Source organism: Catharus ustulatus, chromosome 2, assembly GCF_009819885.2.
Source record: "Catharus ustulatus isolate bCatUst1 chromosome 2, bCatUst1.pri.v2, whole genome shotgun sequence".
NCBI classification, from domain to species: domain Eukaryota; kingdom Metazoa; phylum Chordata; class Aves; order Passeriformes; family Turdidae; genus Catharus; species Catharus ustulatus.
In genome coordinates, this window is record NC_046222.1 from 57469577 (window position 1) to 57497492 (window position 27916).

The 27916-nt window shown below is 40.2% G+C and overlaps 1 protein-coding gene across 3 annotated transcripts; it reads left to right on the forward strand.

Annotated features, from left to right (window-relative positions):
• The first annotated feature begins 311 nt into the window (after positions 1–311).
• Positions 312–27884, forward strand: NEK5 (NIMA related kinase 5). Of its 3 annotated transcripts, none has more exons than XM_033051801.2 (23): positions 312–711; positions 1971–2111; positions 3838–3934; positions 5325–5422; positions 6689–6772; positions 6881–6951; positions 8205–8291; positions 9328–9382; positions 12359–12559; positions 12647–12728; positions 14245–14381; positions 18610–18809; positions 20710–20776; positions 21114–21233; positions 21520–21603; positions 21704–21805; positions 22670–22750; positions 23559–23627; positions 24401–24524; positions 24719–24844; positions 25851–25988; positions 26650–26761; positions 27140–27884. In XM_033051801.2, the coding sequence occupies exons 2-23, from the start codon at positions 1995–1997 to the stop codon at positions 27333–27335; spliced, it is 2448 nt and encodes an 815-aa protein (XP_032907692.1). In that variant the 5' UTR covers positions 312–711; positions 1971–1994; the 3' UTR covers positions 27336–27884. The 3 variants fall into 3 exon arrangements, with proteins under 3 accessions (XP_032907692.1, XP_032907691.1, XP_032907693.1); XM_033051800.1 differs by lacking the exon at positions 312–711 and adding an exon at positions 798–861; XM_033051802.1 differs by lacking the exons at positions 312–711; positions 25851–25988 and adding an exon at positions 798–861.
• The last annotated feature ends 32 nt before the right edge of the window (positions 27885–27916 follow it).

Genomic DNA, 27916 nt, shown 5'->3' on the forward strand with positions numbered 1-27916 from the left:
ATGGGGACAGAGGAGGGTGGGTCTGTCTGGAGCTGAATGGCATTGGTTCTGTCAAACACGTGGGAAGCTTCTGGCGATCCACCCCTGTAGCTCCTCTCTGCTACCGACACCCAGCCACACAAACCCAATGCATACATACATACGTAACTGATGTTGGAAGGGCAGGCTATGGGAAACAGCTGTGGTAAATAGTTGGGGCTTTAGCTTCTGCTATTATTAATCCCCTGAAAACCCTTTGAGACTGAACTTTTGCCTTGATTCAATGAAAAGAGGTTTTTATATGCTACTGCATGTGTGAAAGGAAGGAAATGTATTCATGAGTAAGAGCAAATTTTCCGAAATTGATTAGAGACACACTTTTGCTGCAAGAGAGCACTATGGGCAAGGTCAAGTTTGGGCTATGTTCTGGTGACTGGGTAATACATAGACACTTTACAAGAAAAATGTAGCAAGGGAGAGCACAAATGCTCTTGGCAGAGTTCTCCTGGGGATGCTGTCCTGGACTATATCCCTGTAGAAAATAATACTAGTAACAATACACAAGGAAAGCATTAGGCAATCTCTAGTTCTGGTATGTAGCCAGTTAGTACCTCACCTCCCCTATTGCACACAGGCTGATAGGTGAATTTCCACCAAGGATTCAAGACCTTGAGGCAGTCGAGGTTTCCTTTCGGGCCGCCCCACTGCTATCCCTGACCACGCAAACCGCAAGTGCGTGTCCATGGGAGGGAGGGGGCGGTTTGCCAGAGGAACAAGGCTGGTGCCGCTCCCGCAGGGCGCTGCCAGCGCCACTCTCCCGGCGGAGCGGGGGCGGCTCCTCCCCGCGGCCGGGCGGCTCCGGAGGCGGCTGAGCGCACGCAGGTACCGCGGCACCCGGCTGCTGCCAGGCCGGGCCGGGCCGGGCCGGGCCGGGCCGGGCCGGGCCGGGCCGGGCCGGGCAGGTCCGCAGGGCAAGGAGGCTCCGGCTGGGCAGGGAGGCCCCGGCAGGGCAGCCCGGCGGCGCGTCCCGTCGCCATGGGGACGCAGGGCGGCCCGAGACTGCGCCCCCACGGGCGGCCCTGCCCGGCACACCGCGGGGTGTCTGCCCCAGCACACCGCGGGGTGTCTGCCCAGCCCGGCAGCGCTCGGGGCCCGCGGAGGCAGGCCGGGCCTCGCCGCCCTCCCCACTGCCCCTGTGCCGATGGGTGCAGGGCTGAGCCCGGGCGGGGTATCTGCCCCCAGTGCCGCTCCTCACCCGGCTGCCAGCAGGAATGGCTCTGATCCAGAGCCCGAAATCCCAAAAGTCCCATAGTCACCCTGCTGGGACTACCAAGTGGCCCTCGGAGGCCGCCAGCGAGGGAGCGTGCTGCAGAGCTTGCCTGGCGGGGAGCTAATCTCCCTCGCTAAAACTCAGGAAAACTAATAGGAACAGTTTCGTAGCGTTTGCTAATATTTAGATGTGCAGCTTTGCCTGTGGAACCACTGCAAACGCCCCGGGACTTCAGTGTTCCTCAGGGAGCTTTCCAGACTACCGCTGGTGCCTGGCTTCACTTGCCGTGGTCTCCTACGGCTTTTCATTTTGCTGCCAACGTTAGATCACGCTAGTATAAACTACATCAATATGGAATAGATGATTTTTTTTCCATTAAAAGATCAATTCCGCAATATTGTTCCATTCATGAAATAATGTCATATTTTACAAAGTCATATTATAATCCTACACAGTACTCTGTACTTCTTTCCCATGCATTAACTTTAGGATGCACTGTGCTTTTCTTTATGAGACACTCATCAACTTGCTGCTTATTAAAAGTTAAGGTCTGCAATAATTTGCATACTTCCAGGACATGATATTTTTAGGAAGAATCAACCACAGTAATGTTACAAAAAATAATAAAAATGACAGTCTTAAAAGTGTTTATTTCAGTAGCACCAACTCATATTGAAGCACTGACTGTGTGCAGTACTAATTTGGGGAAATTTTATTTTAGCCACTACTCTAAGACGAATACATCATGGATAAATATGAAATCATTAAACAAATTGGAGAAGGATCTTTTGGCAAAATATTCTTGGCAAAAGGAAAAATGGATAATGAGCCGTGTGTGATCAAAGAGATCAATTTAACCAAGGTAAAAAACCAAAACCTGAATGCCATTTACCAGATAATGCTTCTTGCTTTTAGCTGGGTATGAACTTAGGTTGTTTTATCTCCTTTGTAGTTCCATCTCAATTATATAGAGTAAGCTTTCCTAAGACTGTATTCTGCTAATTTATTATTTTCAAAGCATAGATTAGGTACATATTTTGATAGTAATTCTTTTTTTTTTACTGCATTTTTGTTCTTTTCAAAGCTTCTTTCTGCCTACAATGTGTGGCACTGCCTAATACAAATTCTGTAATAGTTGATTCAACTACAATGAAAATATTACCACTGAAATCACAATTCTGTTGTAAATTTCTCTGAGTTCTCTAAGTTCCTTGTTTCCCACATCCATATTTTCAGACATGAGTAATTCACAATGGAGTCTTTCCAATGCTCATTTATGTTTATGGCAGTTCCATTCATCTCATCTGATTTTAAGTTTCCATTCTGTTGCTGTCAGCATTTAAGCTGCTTGGCCAGATACCCTTTCAAGGAGAATAAGAGAATTAAGTCTTTTTAGGAAGCTGTTGATCACATTTGTTTTAGATTTCTGATTTAGGAGCTCAGTTGGGCTATGAAACTTCTCTCTTCCTTCCCACTGACTGTAAAGGCAGTTTAGGGCTGCTTGCTCGAGTGTTGAGGGACTATCACAGCAGTATCTGGTTCCATAAAGGCAATTGAAATCTCTGTGATTTCAATACAGAGGTTTTAACAGTCAGTTTCAATGAGTGCCTACATGCTTTTGACAGGTCTGATGCTATTCTGGGCCGCCCCAGTGAATTTCTAATATATTAGAAAATTACAGTAGAAGAATGAGTTCTAGAGAGAGCTGTATGTCTTCCAGATTCAAGCCTGGAAAAGCTGACACATGAGTAATGACAGCTAAATGAAAAGATGGATAGTTTCTCTCTCTGCTCGTGACTAATAAACCCCATGCATTTCTAATCTTAGATTTTGATGTGCAACTAGAAGAATGGCTGCTAATGAAATATTACTGTGAATCCTACTTGTTCAAAAAGCAGAAGCTGGAAACAGAAAGTTGCTACTTTGAAGTCAAAAGATTTTCTTAATATGATAGAGTGTGTTTTATTCAATTACTGATTTTTGAATCTTTAAGCCTTACATTTAAAAAATATTTCCTCAGAATGAGGGTAAGAAACTTTATAAATACAAAAGAACATTTTGAAGGATAGATACTCAGAGAAATGATTTTTTAAGTGTATTTGTGGAAATGTGGTCGTAATAAAATAAATAGAAGTTTTCTATTAATATAACAGGGCAAAGAGCTTGCCTGAAATGTTTCAACAGCAAGTAACACAGGTAAAATTAAGGATTTTTTTTTTATTTTTACTTTGATCTTTCAACATCACCCCTATTAGCATTACCGAGTCATTTACATCCATACTCTTCAAATTCTTAAAGAACTTCTTTAACTTTAGAGTTGAAATTCTTTAACTTAAGTTTAAAGGTATACATTTGCCTGTTTGTAAAATGTCAGAATTGGGTTTGACTTCAGTAATGTTCCAATACACTTTCAGACATACACTGCAAATTTATTTTTTGTTATACATACATCATATTTTATGATATTTCTACATTGTCTTGGTACACGGCATTTTTGTATTACTGGGAATAGTTTGATAATGATGTAACTGTTTTTGAAAAGTGTTAAATATATTATTGCTAGCATTTAGTTTCTTAATCCTTTGTAGATGCCTGTGAAAGAAAAAGAAGCCTCTGAGAAAGAAGTCATTCTGCTGGCCAAGATGAAGCATGCAAATATTGTAACCTTCTATGCTTCTTTGCAAGGTTTATTTTTAACATTTCTGTTTTAATTGTGGTGAAAGGAGTGGAAGGCAGAAAGTCTACCTTGCTAGTGTTGATCACCCTTAGCCCTGTCCCTAATGCCTTAATTAAACGTGGGTGAAGGTCTCAACTCCTAGAAATGGACACAAAGCATCAAATTCAGGCATCACTTGCATTTTTCACATGTGTGAGTGGGTACTTGGCATGGACCATAGATCCTGAGGTGTCTGTACTGTATGAGTTGAACTTTAGTCTTGATTTTTTTATGGGAGTCCAGAGTTTAATGGGAATTTTCAAGGAGTTTCAACAGAAAAGATCTTTTGAGTATAGCAAGAAATAGACTGATTAAATAGGATGAAAGGCTGATGAAATAGGCAAGAAATAGAATGATCATTTCATCTGATCTCACCTCGGGTTCCTCTTTTTTCTTTTTATCCATATCACGTTCATTCTTTTTATCCATATCATGGCATTATATGGTTATGATACATGCATCACATATGATGCACAAATATATACATGCTTATGTATGCATATACATAGACAAAACAGGCAATCACAAAAAGACACCATTAAATAGAAGTGCAATCTGTTAGTGCATCTGAAAATGTCTTTCAGCATCTGGAATGTAAAAACAGTACTGACATTTCATACCTTGATACAGAACTGTCTTTCCAGTGATCCAATATCAATATCATAATGCTGTGTTAGTCTTTTTCCTTCGGATGTATTCTGAATTATCATTCAAGCATAAAGAATTCTTCAGGACTGAAATAGACAGAAGGAATTCTATTTTAAAAAAGCAAATTCCCTGTATTTATTTTTTCCCTGACATCTATCATAAGCAGTACCTTATGTAATAAAAGCTATAGTTGCAGCTTCTGTTCAAATTGTTCTCTGTGACCAGGATTGTAAATGTTTTAGGGGGCATGTACATCAGATGGTCTTCTGACCCCAGAGAAGTAAGAATAGGTTGACTTTTTCTATTAAGCAGGCCCTACTGTGTATTTTTCCTTTTTGGAATATTATCTACTTTTAACCTTTTCCCTAAGCCTTACTAGATACTTGGTTATTGAGAAAAAAAACCTGAACTTTGAAAACTTTGAAGCATTCTGCTAAGTTGTCTGTGAGAACATCTGTCAGTGGGGTGTCTTGAGGATTTCCTCATGTATTTAATATTTTGCTGAATCACTGTTTAAATATATTTTCACATCTTATTTTTTCATCAGGTTTCACTGGAAGTATTCATTTTTTCTCAATTAGTCTTTGAAATGGAGGAGTAGTAGAGTTTAACTGCTACCTTTTGACAGAAGGACTGTAAAAATAAAAATCAGTTGTGGCTGTGTTAATGAATAATACAGGAATAAAGGCAAAATTATGCTTTTCCTTTCAGAAAATAACAAGCTATATATTGTGATGGAATACTGTGATGGTGGAGATTTAATGAAGAGGATAAATATGCAGCATGGAGTGCTGTTTGATGAGGACCAGGTGAAAGACATTTTCTTTAGAGGAAAGAACATGTGTGAAACACGTGGTTTGAATTATTCAGTAATAACTGAACTCTTAAAGTTACTCTTTGGTAATTTTAGTTGGAGTGTAGGAAGATTTTTTACCACTCTAAGATCTCAATATAATTCATTAGCAGTATGATCATGACTTTTTAAATGCCCCCTTTCTCCTATTGTTCTTTGCATTGTAGATGTACTTTTTCTTTATATTACTAAAATACCCATTAAACCATGAAGACCTGCTTTTAAATAGTACTTTCAATTATGGGGAGGATGTATTATATATGAATTCTTGATTTCTTGGTGTTATTTGCATCATGGCATATCCTCCTTTATACTGAAGTCTTTCGTAAATCTCTCATTCATTTCATTTTGGTCAAAACTTCTGTGATGGCATTTAAATTGTTAAACCAGCATAGAGAAACAAGTCCAGATATCTGACTGATTCTGGGCCATGTTCATGTACATTTTATTTTGTAAATAGGTGAGTGTGGTAAGTATTGCAATTCATAGAAGTAGAATTTCCCACTATTCCTTACTTATTCCTTTATTTTTTTACTAACTCTTAGCTTTCTGAAGGAAATTAGTGGACTGAACTCTGGGGTTGTTTAGTCATAAATAAAATATACTTCTGCAGGTACAATGAAATTTTGCTTAGAAACCAAGTAGATAGTATCCAGCTTGCTAGTGGAAATGTACTCTAAGGCATCAAACTGAAGAAAAAAAAAGTATTGTGACTTTTCTTTTTGCTTTAGTAGTAAAAGAGAAGCTTCTTAGTGGAGAAGTCAGTTGAAAGTGAATTACTAGTTCAGTAATAATGAATTTTAAGATCCTATTGGGAGTCATACTAGAGTCAGAGGGAACATGAAAGGAAATAAAGAGAGGACAAACGCACAGATCATGAAAGCACACAAACCCCTTGACAATGACACAGAATAATACATGTCCAAAGCAAGGCAAAAGAAATACAGACAGAAGAATGAATTATACAAACTAAAGATATATCTGCTGATCAAAGAAACTGAAGTAAATTTTCCCAATTTAACATAATACTATTAAAATATCTTTATATTTTCAAATGTACTTCTGAGAAAGCCTCATTTGTGGCATCAGCCCTAATCAGGAAATCATCTATTTAATGCCAAACATTGCTAAATAGTAGGTTATGTATTATATATTTCAGTAAGATGCCCCATTAGAGTCACAGAAATTTATAGGTACCTGTTCTCTGTAACTTTCATTGCAGATTCTCAGTTGGTTTGTGCAGATTTCCTTGGGCTTGAAGTATATTCATGACAAGAAGATTTTACACAGAGATGTAAAAGCACAGGTAGTAAAACTGTTACTGAAGAGGGGTTTTTTTTTTTCCTGTGAAACATGTACTTAAGAAGTTCTGCCATCTTTCATTATCACATATTATTTTTGGGTTTATTTGCAGAACGTTTTTCTTAGCAACAATGGGAAGGTAGCAAAGCTTGGGGACTTTGGCATAGCAAGACAGTTGAACAGGTAAGCACAGTTTTTAATCAGTCTGTGACCTGCACAGAACAGGAATGTTTGTAAATGTCCAGAATGCAGTCTGAACATGCAAATTGTTTGTGGATTGTACTTGCTCAAGAGGTCTGGGATACAAAGGGTCTGATGCTACATTTTCTCCTGTTATCCTAAAACATGTCATGCTGCATGGAACCACGGATGTATCTAGCCTAGTAACTGGACTTCTGCTAGGCATAGGACATAGAATGGAGAAGCTACAGCCTTTGCCTGTTCCCTGTGGAACTGACATAAAGAGATTCTGGAGGCACAGTTGCTACCCATGCAGCTATTGGTAATAACTTCTGTTACCTCATAAAAACAATAGCGAAGATCATTTCAAACTAAAGAGAGAGTAAAGGAAGAGAGTTTGGATGTATGTTATGTGTTCTCCAAGATGGAGCCTATGTTAATTTTTAAAAAATACCCAGAATGACCACCTGGACCCAAGAACATGGCATGGTTGGCCTTGCATCTGTGTTCTTCTCCAAAAAGAGAGGCTTTATTTTTAATGACTTTGGGGACAAGGTTGGCCTGCCCTGTGTAATGGCCAGGTGTGGCTAAAACACACCAGGGGGCATGATAACAACAGGAAAATGCTTAGATTTGATCTCTTTTTGTGCTTTTTTATTACCTTTGGCAGAACTCAACTCTCAACATGTAAACTACTGATGCCCGAAGTGATTTCCTTTGGAAGTGTTCTGGGCATAGTTGCTGTAAGGATTGCTTCTACACAGCAGAACAGTACCTAGCAGATAGGAAGTAGACCTCAGAATTTGAATGTCCAACTACAGACATTTAAAAAAGCATATAATAGGCTTGAACAACAATATAATTGGAGCTTGATAATACTTGTCCTGTAACTAGTAATTAAGTTTCTGTGGTGAGTTGACACTGTCTGCACACCAGGTGCCCACAAAAGCTCTGTCATTCCCCTCCTCAGCTACACAGAAGAGAGAAAATACAGTGGAAGGCTCATGGGCCAGGATAAGGACAAGGAATTGCTGTACTTTCTGTTGGAATGCAAACACTCTCCACTATTAAATTAGTGGGTCATTTTACACAGAACTGGGAAATTATGTAGTTTTTCATAGGATGTTCCATTATTCAGCTGTTAGGAGGGCATAATGTCCCACATAAGCTTTTAACCTGGGGCAGAGAAGTCTCTAGTTCGGTTGTTTGTAAACTGTTTCAGTGTGTAAGCCTTTTTGTTTATTGTGTTTCGTTAGTACTACAGAGTTTGCCCATACCTGTGTAGGGACCCCCTATTACCTTTCACCTGAGATATGTGAAAACCGACCATACAACAACAAAACGTGAGTCTCTGTCTTTCATTCCTACATGTGTGAGCATGTGCTAAAATGAAAGAACTCATTTTAGTAATATGGTTTAAATCAGTATTTGTCCAGAGCATGGAAATTTCTCATAGTCACTCTTTGTGAAGTTTTGTATTATTGTGTACAATAATCGGGTGCATCGTTGTACACAACTACCTTATACTATACAACTATGTCAGTAATATTTTGACTTACAATGTCCAACATATAGCAATCTTGACTTTGCTGTGATGAATCTACAGGCCTAATATAATTATATGTTTTGGCTTTATAAAATTACTTATACTTTAAACTCTTTTTTAATACTTCCTGTTAGTAGTGGTGGAAAATGTAAACCAGTGTTTTTCCCTTTGCTTAATCTGCTTCTTCATCAATTACTAAATTTCTCTCATTTCCAAAATGTGATAACCACTGCATCTTCACAGTTCTAAGTTCGTGATTTTTTTCTACACTCATTTATCATTTATAAAAATACACTAAAATGAAAGCTGCTAGTTTGGCTACTTTGGAAATTTGAAGTAGCCACTTGCAGGAAAGACAAATAGGTCTGAGGCTTACCACAAAATACCAGATGAGAAGCACTGCAAAAGCAGGAGGTGGGTGGACCTAGACCCCCTTCACTGTGTGGGAAATATGATCAACACCAAGTGTTCTGGAGCTCAGAGTAGCATCCCAGCTCTGAGGTGCTATTCAGACAAATTTACTCCCTTATTTTCTCCTCAGCTATCAAATCAGCTTTGTCCTTCATACTGCTAGAAATATTAGACAGACTTCCTGTATCATGTGCCTTCTCCAATTATAATGATAAAGCCTACTTAGATACCATAGAAACATTGGTGCCACAATTAAAAATAAATGTCTAGTTGTTCTTTTTAGTGCGTCTTAAGAAAAAAAAATTGCACTGGTCTGTGACAGAGTAATGGTAATAAATTTGGGAGCTGAGAAGAGGTAGTGATTATATGAATGAAAATAATATAGACTTTTCACTGAAACTTTTATTACTTCTTATTCACAGAGATATTTGGTCTCTTGGCTGTGTGCTTTATGAGCTGTGTGCACTAAAGCATCCTGTAAGTACTGTACAATCAGCTCATTATCATATTATTAGAAAATACAGTGGTCACCTTGCAAAGCCTGTAGTAGTAATAGTATTCACAGTCACTTACATGAGGAATTTTCATCTTATTTATTGATATTAAAGAATGACTGAAAGTTTAACTTCATATTGTATCTGTTTTGTGCATGATAAAATAGCATTATAGTAATTTCACGACTGTAAGGTGCACCCTTTCAACTAAAATTTCCCCCGAATCCGGAAGTGCGCCTTATAGTCTGGTGCGCCTTATATGATGGACAAAGTTGTGAAATTTGCCAAACTGGAAATGTGAGCCGCCATGGGGGGGGGCGGAGCCACGGGAGCGCCGAGTCGCGAGGGGTGGGGCGGGAATGGGCGGCCACGGCCGGCAGGAGCCACGCGGGGAGGGAGGTTGCTGCCGCCCGCCCAGGCGCGGTGGAACAAGAAGCCGGGTGGCACCACCCTGGGCACGGGGGCGGGGGGAACAAGAACCCAGGCGGCCCCAGCCCAGGTGTGGGGGGAACGAGAAGTGCGAGCCCGCAACAGCCCTGAGCAGAGCCTGCCTGGCGATGGCATCGGGGCAGCGCCACAGCAAAGCGCCGCGGCGGCGGCGAAGCCCAGGCGGCTGTGGGAAAGCGCCACGGCATCGGCGGCACGGCCCGAGTGGCCGGGGGAAAGCCGCCGGCATCGGGGCAGCAACACTGCGGGGGAAAAGCCTGGGGAGCCACGGGCCTCTCAGAGCAGCACGGGGCACCCAGAGCGCTGGGGCAGCGCAGGGCTCCCGGAGCTGCACGGGGCTGCCGGAGTGCTGGGGTGGCCACGGGGAGGGAGGGAGCGGGCTGCCACAGAAGCTGCGAGCCGTGGCAGCCCCGAGCCCTGCCTTGCCAGCTGGCACCGGGGGCGGGCAGGAGTGCCGGGTCCCGCGCATGGGGGGGGTGCTTGGGGCTGCGTTTAAAGGCTACGCCAATCTGTGAAAAATGTTTGCAAATTGAGCACTTGCCAGTAAACTCCTTTCGCGGGATTCCGTTACTAATTTGTTACTTTGTTGCGCGCGGCACGGATCTTTGCGGAAAAAAAAAAAGTGCACCTTATTGTCCAGTGCGCCTTATGGTCGTGAAATTACTGTACATTGTATTCCTATAACTTACACATATGCGTATGTGTATACATACTTTGAACATATATTTGCTCTTTAAAAATTACTTTTTCAGCACAGATGAACAATGGAAAGAATTAAAGACAGGCTTCAAGATTAGGCTTAGGGGTATCATTTTACTCATTTCTGTTTGAAAATACCTATTTTGAAAGTCTAAACGTCTAAAGTTTGAAAGTCTATACTTCTTTAAAAACGTAAACCTTACAATTCCCCAGAAAGTGAGTACCTGGAAGGATTTTCCTAAGAAAATGTATTTTGTTTGAAAGCACATTTATGTCAGAAAATAACTGAGATAACATCTTCAGGAAGTTGTGTTGTCCTCAGCCTAGTCTGAGCCTTAGGTAATCCTCAGCCTGTGACTATTACATGGAGAAGGGAATACAGCAGAAACTAATCTTGACAACAGGAAAAAGATCAGATTGCTGGAACCAGCAGATGTTGACTTTTTGCTGAGCTTGGATGTGGGAAAAGGTAGAGCAGCACTAATGGAGCAATTCTGCTGAGCTAGGAGCAAGCGGGATACTGCTGAGGAAAACTGCTGATTTCACAAAGTGGCAAATTGTGAAATATTACTTTGTATGAATATTAGGTGCTTTATTCTGTATTGCTGCCCACTATTTCAGTGTGAGGGCAGTGACTCAATGCAGACATAGACAGGAAATGCAAGTGAAGCTAAGGTAAATTTAATTCTACCACCTTCAAAATAGCCACATAAATAAAAGGGTGATTTTAGGAAGAACTTGGGTTTTTTTTGCCTAAGGCCCTAAAAACGACATTGATGCTGGCCTCTTAAGAGATCTAGTGAACTGAGAGGACTGAATTACCTGACTGGCATCACTTGTTAAAAAGTCAGGATTGTGTCTTCATTCTGGAGGGAGCATAGAATGCAGAAGTTGTTAGGTGAAGTGAGGTTTGAAGGTGAACCCTTTGGAGACAGTGTCTAAGTAGATCTCTGCTGGACAGATTTTGGCAAAACACATGTTTCATTCAGGAAAGATGGGCTTCTGTTTTACTGTCTGACAGCAGAAGATGAATAAAACTCTTTCTGGTAGAGAAGTCATTAGACCTTTTAGTTGTGCAGCTGAAACCAGAAAGCACAATCAGACAGTGGTTATATTAATTTTCCACAGCAAACCATGGTTGGCAAGGAAGGGTTTGTGGAGGGACTCCACAGCACAGGGGTTCTTCCCCCTACTCTACTCTGTGAGACCCCACCTGGAGTGCTGCATCCAGCTCTGCAGCTCCCAACAAAGGAAGGACATGGAACTATTGGAATGAGCCCAGAGGAGGGCCACAAAAATGATCAGAGGGCTGAAGCACCTCTCCTACAAAGACAGACAAGAGAGCTGGGGTTGTTCAGCCTGGAGAAGAGAAGGTTCCAGGGAGACTTAGAGCAATTTTCCTGTGCCTGAAGGGGCCTGAAAGAGATGAAGAAGGACTTTTGACAAGGGTATGTAGTGATAGGACAAGGGAGAATGACTTTAAACTGAAAGATGGTGAACATAGATTTTAGGAAGAAATTCTCTGCTGTGAGGGTGGGAGGCACTGGCACAGGTTACCCAGAGAAGCTGTGGATGCCCCATCCCTGGCAGTGTACAAGGCCAGGCTGGATGGGGCTCTGAGCAACCCAGTCTAGTGAAAGGTGCCCCTGCCCATGGCAGGGAGGTTGGAATGAGATGATCTTTGAGGTCCCTTCCAACCCAAACCATTCTATGACTGTATCAACAAGTACCTGTTTTGAAGTTACAGTGTCTAGTCCATCATTCTGAACCAGCAATATTTACTATCCTCTTTTAATTGTTTTCCTTAATTAAGTTTCAGGGTAATAGTTTGCATGAACTGGTGCTGAAGATTTGCAGAGGACGTTTTCAGCCAGTGTCTCCTAACTATTCTTACGATCTGAGGATATTAATTTCCCAGTTGTTTAAAATATCTCCAAGAGATCGACCATCCATCAATTCTATTCTAAGGAAACCCTTCTTGCAGAAACTTGTTCTCAGGTATCTCCCCCCTGAGGTAAGTGACTGTACTGCTGCCTGCTGAGAGAAAATAAATATGAAAGTAGTATGAACAGTTCTATCAGGTACTGTTTTTTTCTGATAGGTAGCACAGGAAGAACACAGTCACACTGTGGTACACAGAAAAAGGCCCTCAGCATCTCACTCAAGAGCCAAGCAGATACAAGGTAATGATAATATTATGTATCATTAGTTCTATAGTAGCATTTGTTAGTTATGATACAACAATTGGCTGCAACTTTTTCCAGTAGTCTCTACTGCACATCTGGATAAAGGGTTTCACCCAAAGCTAAAATTAAATAGAGGAGATAACTGCAACAGCAGAACCATTCACCCAGGCAATGCACTGGTGTTCTGTCCAGGGAAAGACAGCATTAAAACTAGCTCATTAGCTCCAGTCATCTAGAAAAGCTGCCATAGAAAAGTGCTGAAACGTTAATCTTAGCTCTTTAAAAACCAGATTTCCATACGTGAGAGGCTTTGATCTAGTTTATGTCTATCACATGGAAAACGTGTGTGAAAAATGCATAAATCTTGCAAAACATGCTCCATAGTATTTTACGAAACAATAAAAAAGTATTTTACAAAGTCTTATAAATTTGATTAAATTGTGAGACAGTGAACTCAATTTTGATTTATTGCCCATTGACAGACCAGATTATGTACGCAGAAAGAAAACATAAATGAGACTAAATGTATGTCTATGAATTGTTGAATATCTGGAGTGTTTCTGGCAGTGTAACTTTGTTCTAATTCTATGTCCTTCATTATATCACAATGAGTCTTCAAATTTATCTTTGGAATATCAAAACAGTTAAAACAGTTCTGTGAAAATAACCTATGTAGTTACTTAACTACACTTTGAACTCCCCTTCTCCACCCTCCTTCAAAAATATTCATCAGTAGTGTAGGAACCTATGTTATTTTGAAAATGACTTTCAATTAGGTTTATCTGCCTGCACAACCAATGCAGTTTGGATAGAAGCCTGAACAACTCAATAATTTAGGCTCTTTAAAAAAAATTTTGGTCATTTAATCATATTTTTAATACATTTTATCTACCGAACATGATACTCTAACAGTCAATACTCATGAAAGATTTAAAACTAACTTAGAAACTACTTAATCCAAGAAAGGATACTGCTTTTCATTGCTGCATCTAAGATATTTGCAAAATACTGACTGGAATGGTCTGTACTTGTATTCTCCTACATGGGAAACTGATAAGGTAGTTTTATCACTTTTCAGCCTTTCTTTTCAAATTTCATAAGTACTACATTACCTAGCAATTTGTAGAGTATGGAGGGCTGGGATTAGAAAGGGAGTGCCTAAGCAGAGGCATCTGTGAATTAGACCTCCTGCATTCTGTTCTCAGAACTAGCATGAAATCAGCACTAGTTTATTAAGGTCTCCATCTTATTCAGTGGGCAAAACTAATCAAAAAGGTTCTCTTTACGTGAATGTGACAAACCGCATTTTCAAAGCATGTCATTCTCAGAATGAAAAGCAGAATGCCTAGGAAGTGAGAAGTATGGTGATGATGGTGAAAGGATGTAAGGAATGTTTATTAACCCAACCTGTCAATGTTAGGTGTGGGCATCCTATGATTGGTTTGCAATCATATGATCATTAATCACGTAGGGAGCACACAATGCGATTTTTTAATCTCTTATTGTTAAAAAGCATATAAACTTCAGAAAACAAGAGTCCAGGACCCAGTTTCTCTGGAATCTGGAATAGTGATGGCTTTCAAGAAACAAGAATTATTTCAAAGAAATGAATGGAAGCCTCCTTCAAGAGTACAACAGCCTATTATTCAGGTACTGTGTATCCACATTCTCATTTATATATATCTACGCACACACACACATAAATATATATACAGACATACATAATCACCTTCAGAATTATACATTATTACACACACACACATTCACAAAGCAAATATCTGCACTTAAAAAAGATACTTTAAGAGGCTTAAGACATGAACATGTATATTTAGCTTAATACCTATACTAAGGCAGTAGAGACAGTTAAACATGACTGAATCTTCAGAAGAGATGTTTTGAAAGCCTAAATGGTAAATGCTGAATCTAGGCTGCTTTGGTATGGTCCTTTGTAACAAAAGAATTGAGGCATACTTTGCATTTATGTTTGCACAAAAGCAAATAAGCTCCATGTTTGAATTTTTTGCTATAGAAGCAAATACACCGATCCTGTTACTTCAGCCTTTCTGACAGCTCATTCATGGGCAAAATCACCAGCACTCGCTGCCATTGCCTCAGATGCTTGTTACTGCCTTCACCCAAATGCAAGCCCAGTTTTAAACAACCACTTTGTCTCTCACTTGTTTTCCACCCTCTCCTTTCCTCAGGCAAGGTATCAGCTGAATGCTATGCCCTGCCTCTTTCTTAACATCACTGCACACATTTATAACTATCTTTAAGAGAATGCAGTAGTACCTTGAATGCTGGTGAACATAAGCACAGCGCATTTAGGATCTGGAAGCCCCCGGATCTGCACACTGCAGTTCCGTGAGCTTAACTGCTGATAGGGAACATGGAATTCCCAGAACTTCATCCATCATGCAATCACTAACACTATGAATAGTAGGACTTTGTTTTCCTCACAGTTACATTTGTGCCAATGCAAATCCAGAGATGGATTAAGTTGGAAAGGTAGGTTCCTTTCACCGTGCACTGCTATAATCAAAGGCAGAATTTTGCCCACAGTGTTTTGACCTACACTGGGAACGTTTCCATATTCTTTCAACATCCAAATAAACAGTGTAGAGGGTTTCAGGGATACTTGCATAGTGCCATACTTTGAAGGTGTTGCTTCAGGATTCACAGAATCACAGAATGGTTGAGGCTGAAAAGGGCTTGTGGTCATCAACTTGTTCACACCCCTGCTTAGGCAGGGTCGTCTAGATCTTGTCCAGGACTATGTCTAACTGGCTATTGAATAGCTTCAAAGGTGGAGACTCTAAATACTGTTTGGGCAACCTGTGCCCCACCCTCAGGCACCCTCTCCCTCAGTGAAAAAAATGTTTTCTGATGTTCAGAGGGAACTCTCTGTGTTTCAATTTGTGCCCATTGCCTCTGGTTCTGCCACTGGGTACTGGCAGAAAGAGTCTGGCTCCATTCTCTTTCCACCCTCCCTTCAGGTAGCTATAACCATTTATAAGATCCCACCTTCAGGCTAAACAGTCTGAGCTCTTTTAGCCTTTCCTCATAGGAATAATGTTCCAGGCCTTTCGCTGGATTTTTTCAAGCTTGTAACTATCTTTTGTTCTGTTCTGGAGAGCTCAGAATTAGACACAACACTTCATGTGTGGCCTCAAAAGTGCTGAGCCTTGCAAAAAGATCACCTCCCTTGACCTGCTGGGAATACTTTTACTAATGCAGGCCAGGATGTCATTCACCTTTCCAGCAAGAGCACATTGTTGGCTAATGGTCAACTTGTTGTCCACCAGGCCCCCCCCTTCTTCTCTGCCAAGCTGCTTCCCAACTGGATGGCTCCCAGCATATACTGATGCAGAGTGTATTTGGCACTTCCATTGCTGAACTCCATGAAGTTTCTGTCATTCCATTTCTCCAGCCCTTTGTGGTCCTTTGGATAGCAGTACACCCTCTGGTGTATCAGCCACTCCTCCCAGTTTGTATTATCAGCAGACTTGCTGAGATGCCCTCTCCCCTGTGATCTAAATCATTAGTGAAGATGTTGAACTCTAGTTACTGGCCTTCAGCTATGCTTCATCCTGTGATCACTACCCTCTGAGCCACTTTTCAAGCAATTTCACTGCCTGCTCATCCACCCTCAATTCATCAGCTTCTCTGTGAGGATTTTAAAGCAGACGGGAAGGCAAAAGCCTCCATGAAGGCAGTTGTCTGGTAGGAAATGTCCCCTTGCTCTCCTCTTGCTGTCAAGACAGTAATTTAATTGTAGAACATTAGTGAGTTGGTCAGGCATGATTTTCTGGTGCCTGCTTCACTAGTCATAGTTCTCAGTCCTCTGGCATTTATTTGGATAGACTAATTTGTTCTCTCTACTGCTTGGGATTGCTGTACTTCTGGATACCATACTGTAAAACCTACTTCACTGAGGAACAAGATAAACACTCTTTGAGGTTACTTCTTACTTGGGAACTTTTCTGACAGTTGGGAACTTTCTTCTTATACAGATATTAATTTGTATTTTGCCATAATCTGGACTGTACCACAGGTATATGAGCCTATTTTCAGTGTATCTAAGAAGGAAAATGGGGAGGAATTGTTAATGTATTTGCCATCTATGAAAGTGATACTTAGATGCATTTACATTTATGTAAGAAAGTACAGTAATTTCACGAATACAAGCCACAGCAAGAAGACTAAAATTTTGGTGGAAACCCGGAAATGCAGCCAATATTCTGGTGCGGCTAATCTATGGACAAAAATGTGATATCTGCCCTTACCTAGTATCATGCTGGTCCAGTCCCGAGCCAAAACAGTCTGAAATCCATGGTTTCCCGTTGTTCCGACGATGAACCAATCAGAGAACAGCTTATTGCCTGCCTGTGGATGGCGGCGTTACTGAGGGGCGGGGGTTGTTATCGGGGTGAGTTACCTCGGCAAGTTACCTCGGCAGTTCGATAAAAGTGTGTGATATTTCTCTGTACTTTTTAAAGTGTTTTCAGTCTTGTGCGACTACAGGGCTGGCTGGGCTCGCAGGGAGAGGGCTGGGGGAGCCTCTCTCCCCGCAGGGAGAGGGATGAAGTGGGCAATCGGCTCGCAGGGAGAGGGCTGGGGGAGCCGCTCAGCCCGCAGGGAGAGGGGTAGAACGGCCACTCGGCTCGCAAGGAGAGGGCTAAAACGGCCGCTCGCCCTGCGGGCCACGAGGGCTACAACGGCCGCTTGCCCCGCGGGGCTGCGAGGGCTACAATGGCTGCTCCCCCCGCGGGGCTGCGAGGGCTACAACGGCCGCTTGCCCCGCGGGCCGCGAGGGCTACAACGGCCGCTCCTGTGCCAGCACAGAGATGTGGCTCCGCTCGGAGCTCAGCTGCCTGCCCGCGCGGCTGAGCGGCTGTTTAAAGGCAACGCGGATCCATTGGGAATGCTCGCAAAATGACCACACTATTGTTCCTGTCTTTTTCGGCTTGTAAATAAAGGGTGTGTCTTTTTTCACTTGGAAACAATGTTTCCGAGGTCGGCAGTAAGCCAGTAAGCCCCGGCGATCCCGCGATTGTGTTACTAAATGACGATTTTGTGAAAGTTCGCGGCGAACTAAAGTGCGGCTAATATTCCGGGTGCGGCTTATCTATTGACAAAGACATCAATGTTGCCAACACACCGGATATGCGGCTTATACTCCGTGCGGCTTGTATTCGTGAATTTACTGTAAGCAAAATTTAGGTTTTTTGCATGCACCATATAGTCTCCCACAATAGAAAGTTTCTGGATATCTGACCACAGTATTATCATGCAGTGGCAGCTAGGTGATAATCTTCTCTCCATTGTTCTTATGAGAAATGGAAATGACAATCTTGTCTCAAAGAAGAAATACAGGGGTGTTTCATCACAGTAAGGGCTTTGCGAAATGAAAGTCCAACTCGCACATGTGTAATCAGAGACATGAAATGAAGCAGCACAGTGCTCCATTAATGCCTGTACTGTCCAGAACTACATCGCAGGTTCCCCTTGCTATCACATGTCAAAATGAGGCTCTCCTGGAAATAAGCCTTAGGCTCCAGAAAAATGAAGTAACTCTAGGACAAGGACACTACAGAGTACAAAGGCCCATGCTGACTCACTCACACAAGTGTGGGCTCCTGCTTAATGACAGGAGCTGATGGAACAGGGGAAAAGGAAAAGGCAATGGTGAGATCACATAAGCCTTGAGAAATTTGGAAGTTTCTGGGTTATATTTGAAAGGATTTGGAAAACTATCCATGCCATAGACAGTTGTATTACCATGCACTCTGACTGAGGAGAAGTACAGGAGGTGAATTCAAACTTGTGCTGATACAAATGACTACAGGTAAAATAACATCTTTTATTATCTTTTCAGCCACAGACCTCCAGATTTAATATGGCAGAGAGGCCAGAAAGCATTAGAGTATGTAGCCATTATGGTAATTACTATGAGAAGCTTGACAAATTGCAAAGGAAAGCTAATGCACATTATGACCTTTCTCATATAAGCCAAAGAGTTGAAGATTACTATAAACTAAAAGGAGAAGTTGCACCTCCACCTCCACCACCTGACTGGTAAACATTTAACTTTATTTATGTCTGTCTTGTGTATTTTGAGCTATCAGCTTTCCTGAGTAAGTAATGCTAGGCACAACTGATTTAGTGGAATGTCTTCTCTGCTTCGTTTTTGGTAATTTTTTTTTTAAATGTAAGTTTGTTACACAACACCACAATTCCTGTTCATCCAGAAATTACATGTGAATTGACCTGGTATGTGACATTTCATTGTCAAAATGTCTCCCAAGTCTCAGCCCAGTCTTTTATTGGGCAAAAATAAAACATAAGCGTTCTGTAGAATCTCTGATTATACCAAAGGTAAACACTCTGTGTCTTTCACACCAGGAGGAGAATAATACCAAGATCAGAAACAGTTCTGCACTGACAGGAACAGAGTGAGAGGCAGGCCATGAAAGTGGTTTTTTTTCCATGCAGCACTTACATTTCTGTTTCATATATAAAGACCCTTTCTCTAGCAGTTTATTTACTTCAAAGCTCTTCTGTTGCAAACTAGAGGTACAACCTTAGGAGATTTCCTGTCCATTCTGTGACTGGCCATTTTAGGTGTGGGTGAACATTGAAAATATTGAGAAAAAAATCTTGAATACTTCAAAGCTTTCCTCTAATGTTGACAGAATCATTAATTTTCATTCAGCAACAACAGTGTTTAGAATGTTATGGATCTTCAGATTTAGAACATCTTTCCTGACCTGAATTCTGGTTCCTTATTTAAGGACAGAGTCAATTCAGTTTTGCTCCCTGTGGCACAAGTGAATTCCCAAGGTAGGAAATTAAATACAGTAATTTCACGACTATAAGGCGCACCCTTTTGACTAAAATTTTCCCTGGAACCCAGAAGTGCGCCTTATAGTCCAATGTGCCTTATTATGATGGAGAAAGTTCAGAAATTTGCCTACCCGGAAGTGAGAGCTGCGAGCGGCGGGGGGAGCCGGCAGGGCCGTGGCTACCAGGTGGAGGTGGGGCGGAGCGGCGGCGGGCACCCCCCGGCCCCGTGGAGGCAGGACGGCCCCTCCATAGGCACCCTCCGGCCCCATGCAGGCGGAGCCGCCCCTCCACAGGCACGCCCCGGCCCCGTGCAGGCAGGACGGCCCCTCCACAGACACATCCCGGCCACGTGGAGGGGGCACAGAGGGGCGGCAGCCATAGCCCAGCCCTGCGAGGCGGCACGGAGCGGCGGCGAGAATAGCCCGGCCCTGCTGGGTACCGGTGGGCCTGGGGCCAATGGCTGCCGGGTTGAGGCGGGGCCTCGGCCAGCAACTGTGTGGGGGGAGCTGGGGGCGGGGCCTCGCTGCAAAAAAAAAGTGCCCTATAGTCCGGTGCGCCTTATCTGATCTACAAAGTTGTGAATTTTACCAACTCCCAGGAGGTGAGCCTTATAGTCTGGTGCGCCTTATGGTCGTGAAATTACTGTAAATGGGAAACAGGGAGCTTACAAGTGACTGATGTTTATTTTATATAAAAATACAAGGGAAAAGTTTAGAAACTACACAAAGTTTCACTGATAGAATTAGGCACAGAGGAGAAAGACAATTAAAAGGTTGCTGAATATACAGCCTCCATTCTGACAATTTTCACTCATTTTGAGGACTAGGGAAATCAATTTTGTTTTCATTAATATTTTCAATACTGTTTATGAAATAAAAGGTGGAAGGGCTTTGCTGTGCTCTTCAAACAGCGTAAGTAACTGAAGTAGTAGGAAAGGGAATGCTTGGAGGAATGTTTCCTTATTTTACTGTTGTGCCTTATATATATATATTTATCCATATTTATATATTCATGTAGTACAAAGAAAGCTCTGTTTGTCATATGTGGTAGAAGCTATAGAGAATTTTTTGTGCAAAGGTAGCAAAGTCTGTGAAATAAAACGTAATATACATACATAACTTTCTTCTCTCAGGACTGCAGAATTTCTTCAAAGGCGGTTTGAAGCCCAGCAGTACAAGATTAAAGTGGAAAAACAGATGGTAGGTAAATACTGAACCACAGAATAAAATCTGTTAAAGGAGAATGAAAGTCCAAAGATGAATTGATGTCTTTTGAACAGCAAACTGTAACACTGTCAGGTAGAACATTTTGCTGTAGCAAATTCCCTGATCTGCTCTGCAATGTTCATACTGAGGTTTTATTTTCTCATACAAAACTGTAACAGTGTAAAATTGTACTGTGACTTTTTCCTCCAAAAATGTGTACTTGCCTTACTGCATTCTTCAGTGGAACAGGGAGAGTGAATTGAGTGAGCACTGAAGGAGAGGATTCTAAATGAAAACTCATTTGCTCTGGGATTCATTTGTACATCCATAGGGACTGCGACCATGCTCTGCTGACCCATATCATGACCAAATACAGCAGCAGAAAACAAAGGAAGAGCATCTCAAAAACCATCAGCAAAACATGTCTAGAAAGAATGAAATGAAAGAACAGGTAAATGAATCTCTTCCTTAATTGCCTAAAACTCTTTTCTTATACTTCTTGACAGTAGTATTCCTGGCATAAGAATTCTTTTTCATCAGTTTCTCTTTTCCATCATCAATTCTTTTCCATTCTTTCTCCATCTTTTAATAGAGAAGCAATACACTTTTATAGTTTTGCTTTTGGGAGACAGAGAAAACAAATGATACTTCTATCATATGTGAACATATATAAATACATTTAATCTTTCTATTTTTGGTTTATTAAAAACATATTCTACTCTACTGTTTTCGAATAGGAATATTTGAAACAATTGCAGAAAATTCGGGAAGAATACCACAGTGACATAAAAGAACTCAGATTTAGAGCAGGAGTACTCCAGGTAACAAAGCTCAAACATATGGGTACTCTACTTAATTATTTATGCTAGAATACTTTACTAAGAATTGAAATGAATTGAATTTTTTTTAAATGTTCCCTAGGAGAACCAGAAAATACAAGATAAAACCTATCTTGTGAGGCAAGGGAAAGCTGAGCACCGGTCTGAAAACAAAGATATATCTGGAACAGAAGAATCCCTTCAGGTATCAGTACCGTCCCATCTAAGTAGATTTTTCTGAGCAAGTCCCACACTGTCTTTGATTCATCTTTTGTGATGATATGAGTAGTGTCCTCCTCAGTGATCCTGGATCTGACTTTTACGAAAATGAATTCACACCACTTTATGAAATAAAGTGGGTTATAGGCAGCCAGAACCACATTAGGGAGAATTTGTATTCCCAGTGATTTAATGGGAAATGTGTGGTAATGAAAAAGAAACACTAGATTTTGGGCCTGCCTGGTGTCACTTTGTTTCACAGGCTCTCCATCTTTTGGAGAAACTGCATAAAAGTAAAATCTGTAAATTGTTGTGGTTTCTCCTGAGGCTGAAGGCATGCATAGATTGCCACAGATCACTGAAGAACCTGTATACTATTATTTACTTTGCTTTTCTCTGACACATTCTTACAGGAGACAGAATAATATGAAAAGGACTAATTAAATATTTTTAGGTGTTGCCAGGAAACAAGATACTGCAAAACAGGGCTATACTTTCTAGAGGCATAGGTTTCCACTAAAATCTTGATTTTAATCACTTCCAGAGTTTTCCAGAATGAAATGAGACTGAGTCATCTTGCATGCAATCATAAAAAACAAAAGACGTATTATATCTTGACACAGTACTGTATCTTTCTAACATGGGCTTTTGAAACATCAGAGGCTTGCATTTTATGCAAGAATTTCTGTTTTTCTTTTTGCCAGGATAAGCCAGAATTGGCAATGAATGGAATATTCTTACAGATCTATGTAAAGGAAATTTATTTTTATATTTGTTACTTAAAGAAGTCTCTTTCTTTATGTAGTATACACATATTAATTAAAACTGGTATTTTTTTCTCTCCTTCCAGGATATGGAGGAAAACTTTAAACAAGTCAGCCTCCAGGATAAGCAAGATCAAACAATATTAGAAAAGAGACATACCACAAAAGTATTTATCTTTACTGTTGTATTTTGTTTTAAATTTTCTTATTTTGACTGTACATTTCAAATTACCATGTTACTATGGTAGGTCTAGAAATGAAGATATTTGAGAGTGTTGGCTTTCTGGTGTTTAAAAGTTTATATCAGAAGAAAATAAACGAGCTTTTCTGATCATTTGAGGGAGATTCTCTTTAGATATTCCCACTAGTAATCAATCTCTACCTCCTCCTTCTTATATCAAACTGCATTAGTAGTGCATGGGAACTCGTGTTTATTCAAAGTCTAAGTAAAGTCAAGTCAGATTGCTAGTTTTAAAATATTTTGTTAGAAAATATGTTTCTCTATACTGCTTTTTAAATCATAGAAGGAGATGGGAATTGAATTAGAAATGCATATAAGATACCAAGGATGTTTCTGACCATAAAATCACTGTGAAGTGGACTAAAAGTCTTTTGTGAAATATTGCATGGAAGCAGTACAGTATTCAGTTTTAGTTCTGGTTGACAACCAGCTGTCTGAACCAACTCTGTTTTGCAATGATCTGAATTAAATGTTTGTCAAAGGCCCTTAAAATCAAAAGTGGATGTAGTAATTTAAAAATATCACTAAAGGAAAAGGAAATCTGTTTAAGGAAATCTATTTTTGTCCAATGTGCTCAACTTTGATCTTCTTAAATAGAAGAAAAATGTTGGTAAATAGAAGCTATTTGCAATAGAAGAATAATTTTCAAATTTGTAGTTCCATATAATCTGTGTACTCTTAATTAAATGCTTTTATTTATTAAAACAAATTAATAACATGTGAATTTTCTTTAGGGAGGTGTAAAATTTGAAATTAATTTAGATGTATGTTTTCCTGAGGAAGACAGCATTCAAGAAGCAGAGGTATGTTTTAGTGATATTCAAAGCATTTACATTAGAAATTGGAAACAATTGCAGCTGCCTAATCGAAGATTTGTTTCCATTACCATCATCCTCTGTCTTTGTTATAATCCTGTTGAGAATTTGTTGTCATGTTGCATATGTCTGCCCTTCCACAAGAGGATAATTGCTCAGAAGAAAATTGGGTGATACTTGGGTCAGTCTTTCACATGGTAAAATATGAAGAAGTGCAGATATTTACATTTCCTAAAATGGGCTTGAGAGGAAGAACTTAACTAACTCAAACTGAGTTAGTTTGCAAATGCTACATTTGATTTGTAGATTGTTTTAGTACATTTCTGTTTCTTTTCAGAAATGAAACAGTATTGTACTGTATCACAAAGCAAGAACAACTACAGACAATATTATGTTTTCATTTGTAAAATTATAATTGTGGGTTATCTACTTGTAATAACTACCTATTAATGTTTTTATTAGTATATTAAAATTTTAAAAAAATATTCCTAACAACAACAAAAAAATTATTTATAGTACATATATTTTTGATTTATAAAGCACTATTTTGTCATTCTGTTGCTTCCCATTTTTGTGGAGCCCCATGCAACCATCTGATGCACAAATCATAGTATGGCTTCTGAGTCCTGCTGTGTCACTTTTTGTTACACAATTTTCCTGTGCATACATGAGGTTGGCTGGCAAACACAGTAAAAGGAGAAGGGGTTAGCTATTACACCTTATTTGTTTACTGTTTCCAGAGTAACTTACTGTTTTTTCAGGTGCTAGATAAACTCAATGAGACTTTAACCTTTGTCGATGGTGAGAATCTTAAGGAGAAATTGGTGGAAGTTTATGAAAATCATACAGACAGAGCTTTGGAAAAACTGTCTGACTACCCATCAGGTATTTATTGGGGAAATGCAATGCTGAATATTAATCCTGAAAATTACATAGGAGTTAGGTAAATCCAGTAACTCAATGTTATGGCAAGTTTATCTTATGAGCTCTTTCTTTATATCACATAATATATAATCACATGGACATCTACTTTACAAAAAAATCCAAAGAACTTTTCCTCTTCTTTTTTTTCCCCTTAGAGTCCATACATGATATGAAAAAACCCAGAAAACATTGGCAACCTGGAGCCCCTCAGACACTACTGAATTTTTTAGCTGGTGCCGATGTCACATCTGCATGTCCTACCATGGCTGGAAATGAACTCGGTGAGAAAGTTTTGGCTTTCAGTGAAAGCAGTGAAAATTCAGCCAGACTGAATTAATCCATACCTGAATGTTCACATGATCCAGCAGGCTTTTAATTGCAGGATTTTGTAACAGCAGAGGTTATTGTACATGCTAAGCTGTAGAAAACAGTTGTCACTTTCCCCTCTGACACTGCAACGGTGTTGTGTTGCTCATACATATCAAAAGCACTGCCAATCTATTCAATTAATCATCACCACTTTCTCAGGCCTTGAGCTGCTGACACACAGGAGCTAGGGCAGTGAGTGCCAGTGCCATCTTGGAGTGTGGTGGAGTTCTGTTTTCCCTCTGCACACAGTGGCAGTGCCACCACTGTCATGAGTGCCACCTCACCCAGCGGTGGCTGTGGTGATGCTCCACTTTAGAAAAGTCCTTAGGCTTCTTACAGTACCTCTGCATATATTCCCAGGCAGACAAGTATCTCCAGTGACTGGTTTCTGCAAACAAGGAGCTCTTCCAGCATTCCAGCATGCTCCGCACACCTGAGATAGACAAAAAATAACCTGAAGAGTATGCACAGATAGTAAAGACAAAGCAGAATATTATTAATACACCACCTTTTGTTCATTCTGCCTTAGATGAAAGACCACAGGGCACAAAAGAAACAGGAACTTTTTTTAAGCTCTTTCAAACCAAGAAGGCAACAAGTTTCAGAGCAAGGACTGCTCAGTGAAGCTGCACCTGCTTATTCCAGGTTTAATAAGAAATTCCTTTAGCACTAAAACCAGTGTTAAACATTTTTAGTGATTACTAGTCCAGACTATTTTTTCCCTATCCATCAGATCAAGTACTTATAAAAAAAAAAAAACCCCAGGAGTATTCCATAAAGGGAAAAAAAATAGATTCCAGAATTACACAAAAGGAAGAAATTAGTGTTGAGACTAGGAAGTCTGAATCTGACAAAAGACAGTGCCGAGTCTACACAACAGTCATGCTTTAGTGCCCTGAGAACCTTGCTGTTCTTCAGATGACCATGTTATTCTACCTGAAGACATCACAGAAAACAGGAAGCAATGGAAACAGACACCACCAGAGACACTCCTGAGCATCTTAGCAAAAGCAGAGCTGTCTGATGATTCCTTTATGTGTTTTGAGGAAGACAAAGGTAGGGTTTTTTTTTCCCTGTAAATTCTGCATGTTTTTCTTGAGAGTAATATTTCTTTTACCCTTGAAAGAGGGTCTGTGATGAGAAACAACATTTTGAAGCAGCTGGCAACTTATAAAAGCAGAGACAGAACCTCTGCTCTGTCTCTGAAGCACTGAGAGGCCTCTTCCAGAATATTGCTGTTTTCAAAAGCAGGGAAAAGGGCAAGCCCTACTTACTGGCTATTATGTTTATATGTAATTCTTTCATTTGCTTGGGTGTACAGAGGAAAGCTACTACTGCCAGCAGGCTGGTAGGTACCACAAACCTGGAGCTAGCCCCTGCAAGTCTTGAGGTTGAAGAACCCTGTAAAAAGCATTTATTCAAATACATACATGGTGACTTAAATGACAGGAGTGACTTTACAACAGGGTCCATACTGATACAGCTGACACTGCAATTGATTCAAACTCACCTACACAGCAGCCCACCTTCCTAAGGTTACAGACTGTTTAACAAAATTACATTTACTTTGTATCAACAGAAGTGTGACATTTATATTGTTGTAATTTGAACAACAACATAACACTTCAAGCATTTATTTATTTATTTGCTGTTCCTTTACACATACATTTATAGTTTTCTACTATACAACTGAAGGAAAATTTCTCTTTCTTTGCAGCAGGGAGATTAACTCTGTTGCTTCCAAAAGAAAATAAGGAAGATGATTCAGAAACATACTCTGTTGCTGTTGATGAAGGTAGACTTGAGCCAAGATCAGATGATGAAGACACGTAAGTCAAGCACATCAGAAGAAAAATCCAAACAACTGGACATTTTTTTAGGTTGCATTGCCTAAAGCTTTTCTGTGTTCTTAAAAATTCATAAAGAAAACTTACAGAGTCTGCTAATGTAACTTTTAATTCTGGAATTTGTCACAGCCAATGCTGTCATTAAAAATTACAGCAGAAATATTAACATGGCCTTGCAGCTCTTTTCTCTTGCCTTTTAAGTACAGGTAAACAATCTGACAGAGACAGAAGAAATAGGTGTGTCGCTTGTATATTATTTATAAAGTCTTTAAAAAAACCCTAAGAGTCCTTGAACTGAGAAAGGTTTGTAATAAAGTTGTATTTATTTTATTAATATAATTATCTTGTTTTACTGTGCAGGAATTTTGAAGATTCTGAAGATGAACTCAGACGTGAGCTGGAGGAATCTCTGGAAAAATTGTCAACTTCTCCAGCAGAGAGAACCATGGAGTCTCACAACTTCTCAATAAATAAAGGTCAAACAGATGAAGAAAAGATGAGTTTACCTCACAAACCTGGAAAACCTAATGATGATTTAGAAAATAATCATGGGTAATTTGATGTTGATGCACATCATGAAAAAGAAAATTAATAGAGGGCTGCAATTCTTTTGCTTTAAAAGAAAAATAAATCAGGGTACTTTCCACATGTCTCAACATTGAAAAATCCTCATCCAGAAATGCTGTTTCATCTAGTATTCTGAACTACCTGGACATGCCTGACAAGTTTTGCTTGAGCAAGTTTCTGATTGTGTACTCTGTTTAACCATTTTTATATCACGTAAGATATAGTTTGTGTATTTTATTTCCCTAGATGAATCAACTCTTTGTTTTAAAAATCTCTTCCAGCTTTTCATAATCAATGTGTACTGCCAGTACAACTTTGTAATCTACAGTTTCATTTACACAGTACTGACCCTATATAGAACATCAGCTGCTCAGGAGTTCTAATAGTAGCAGTAAAGTGTTTATTAGCGCCATGAGAATTGTGCATTCCCCAGTTCCTAATAAAACATGTAGGTATGTAGATCCTTCCAACCATATTTTTTCACATTAAAAATTTAATACAGTCCAAGTGAATCTTAAATAAAGGGAAAACTACAGTCTATATTCTGATTTTAGCAGTTTTTTCAAAGAA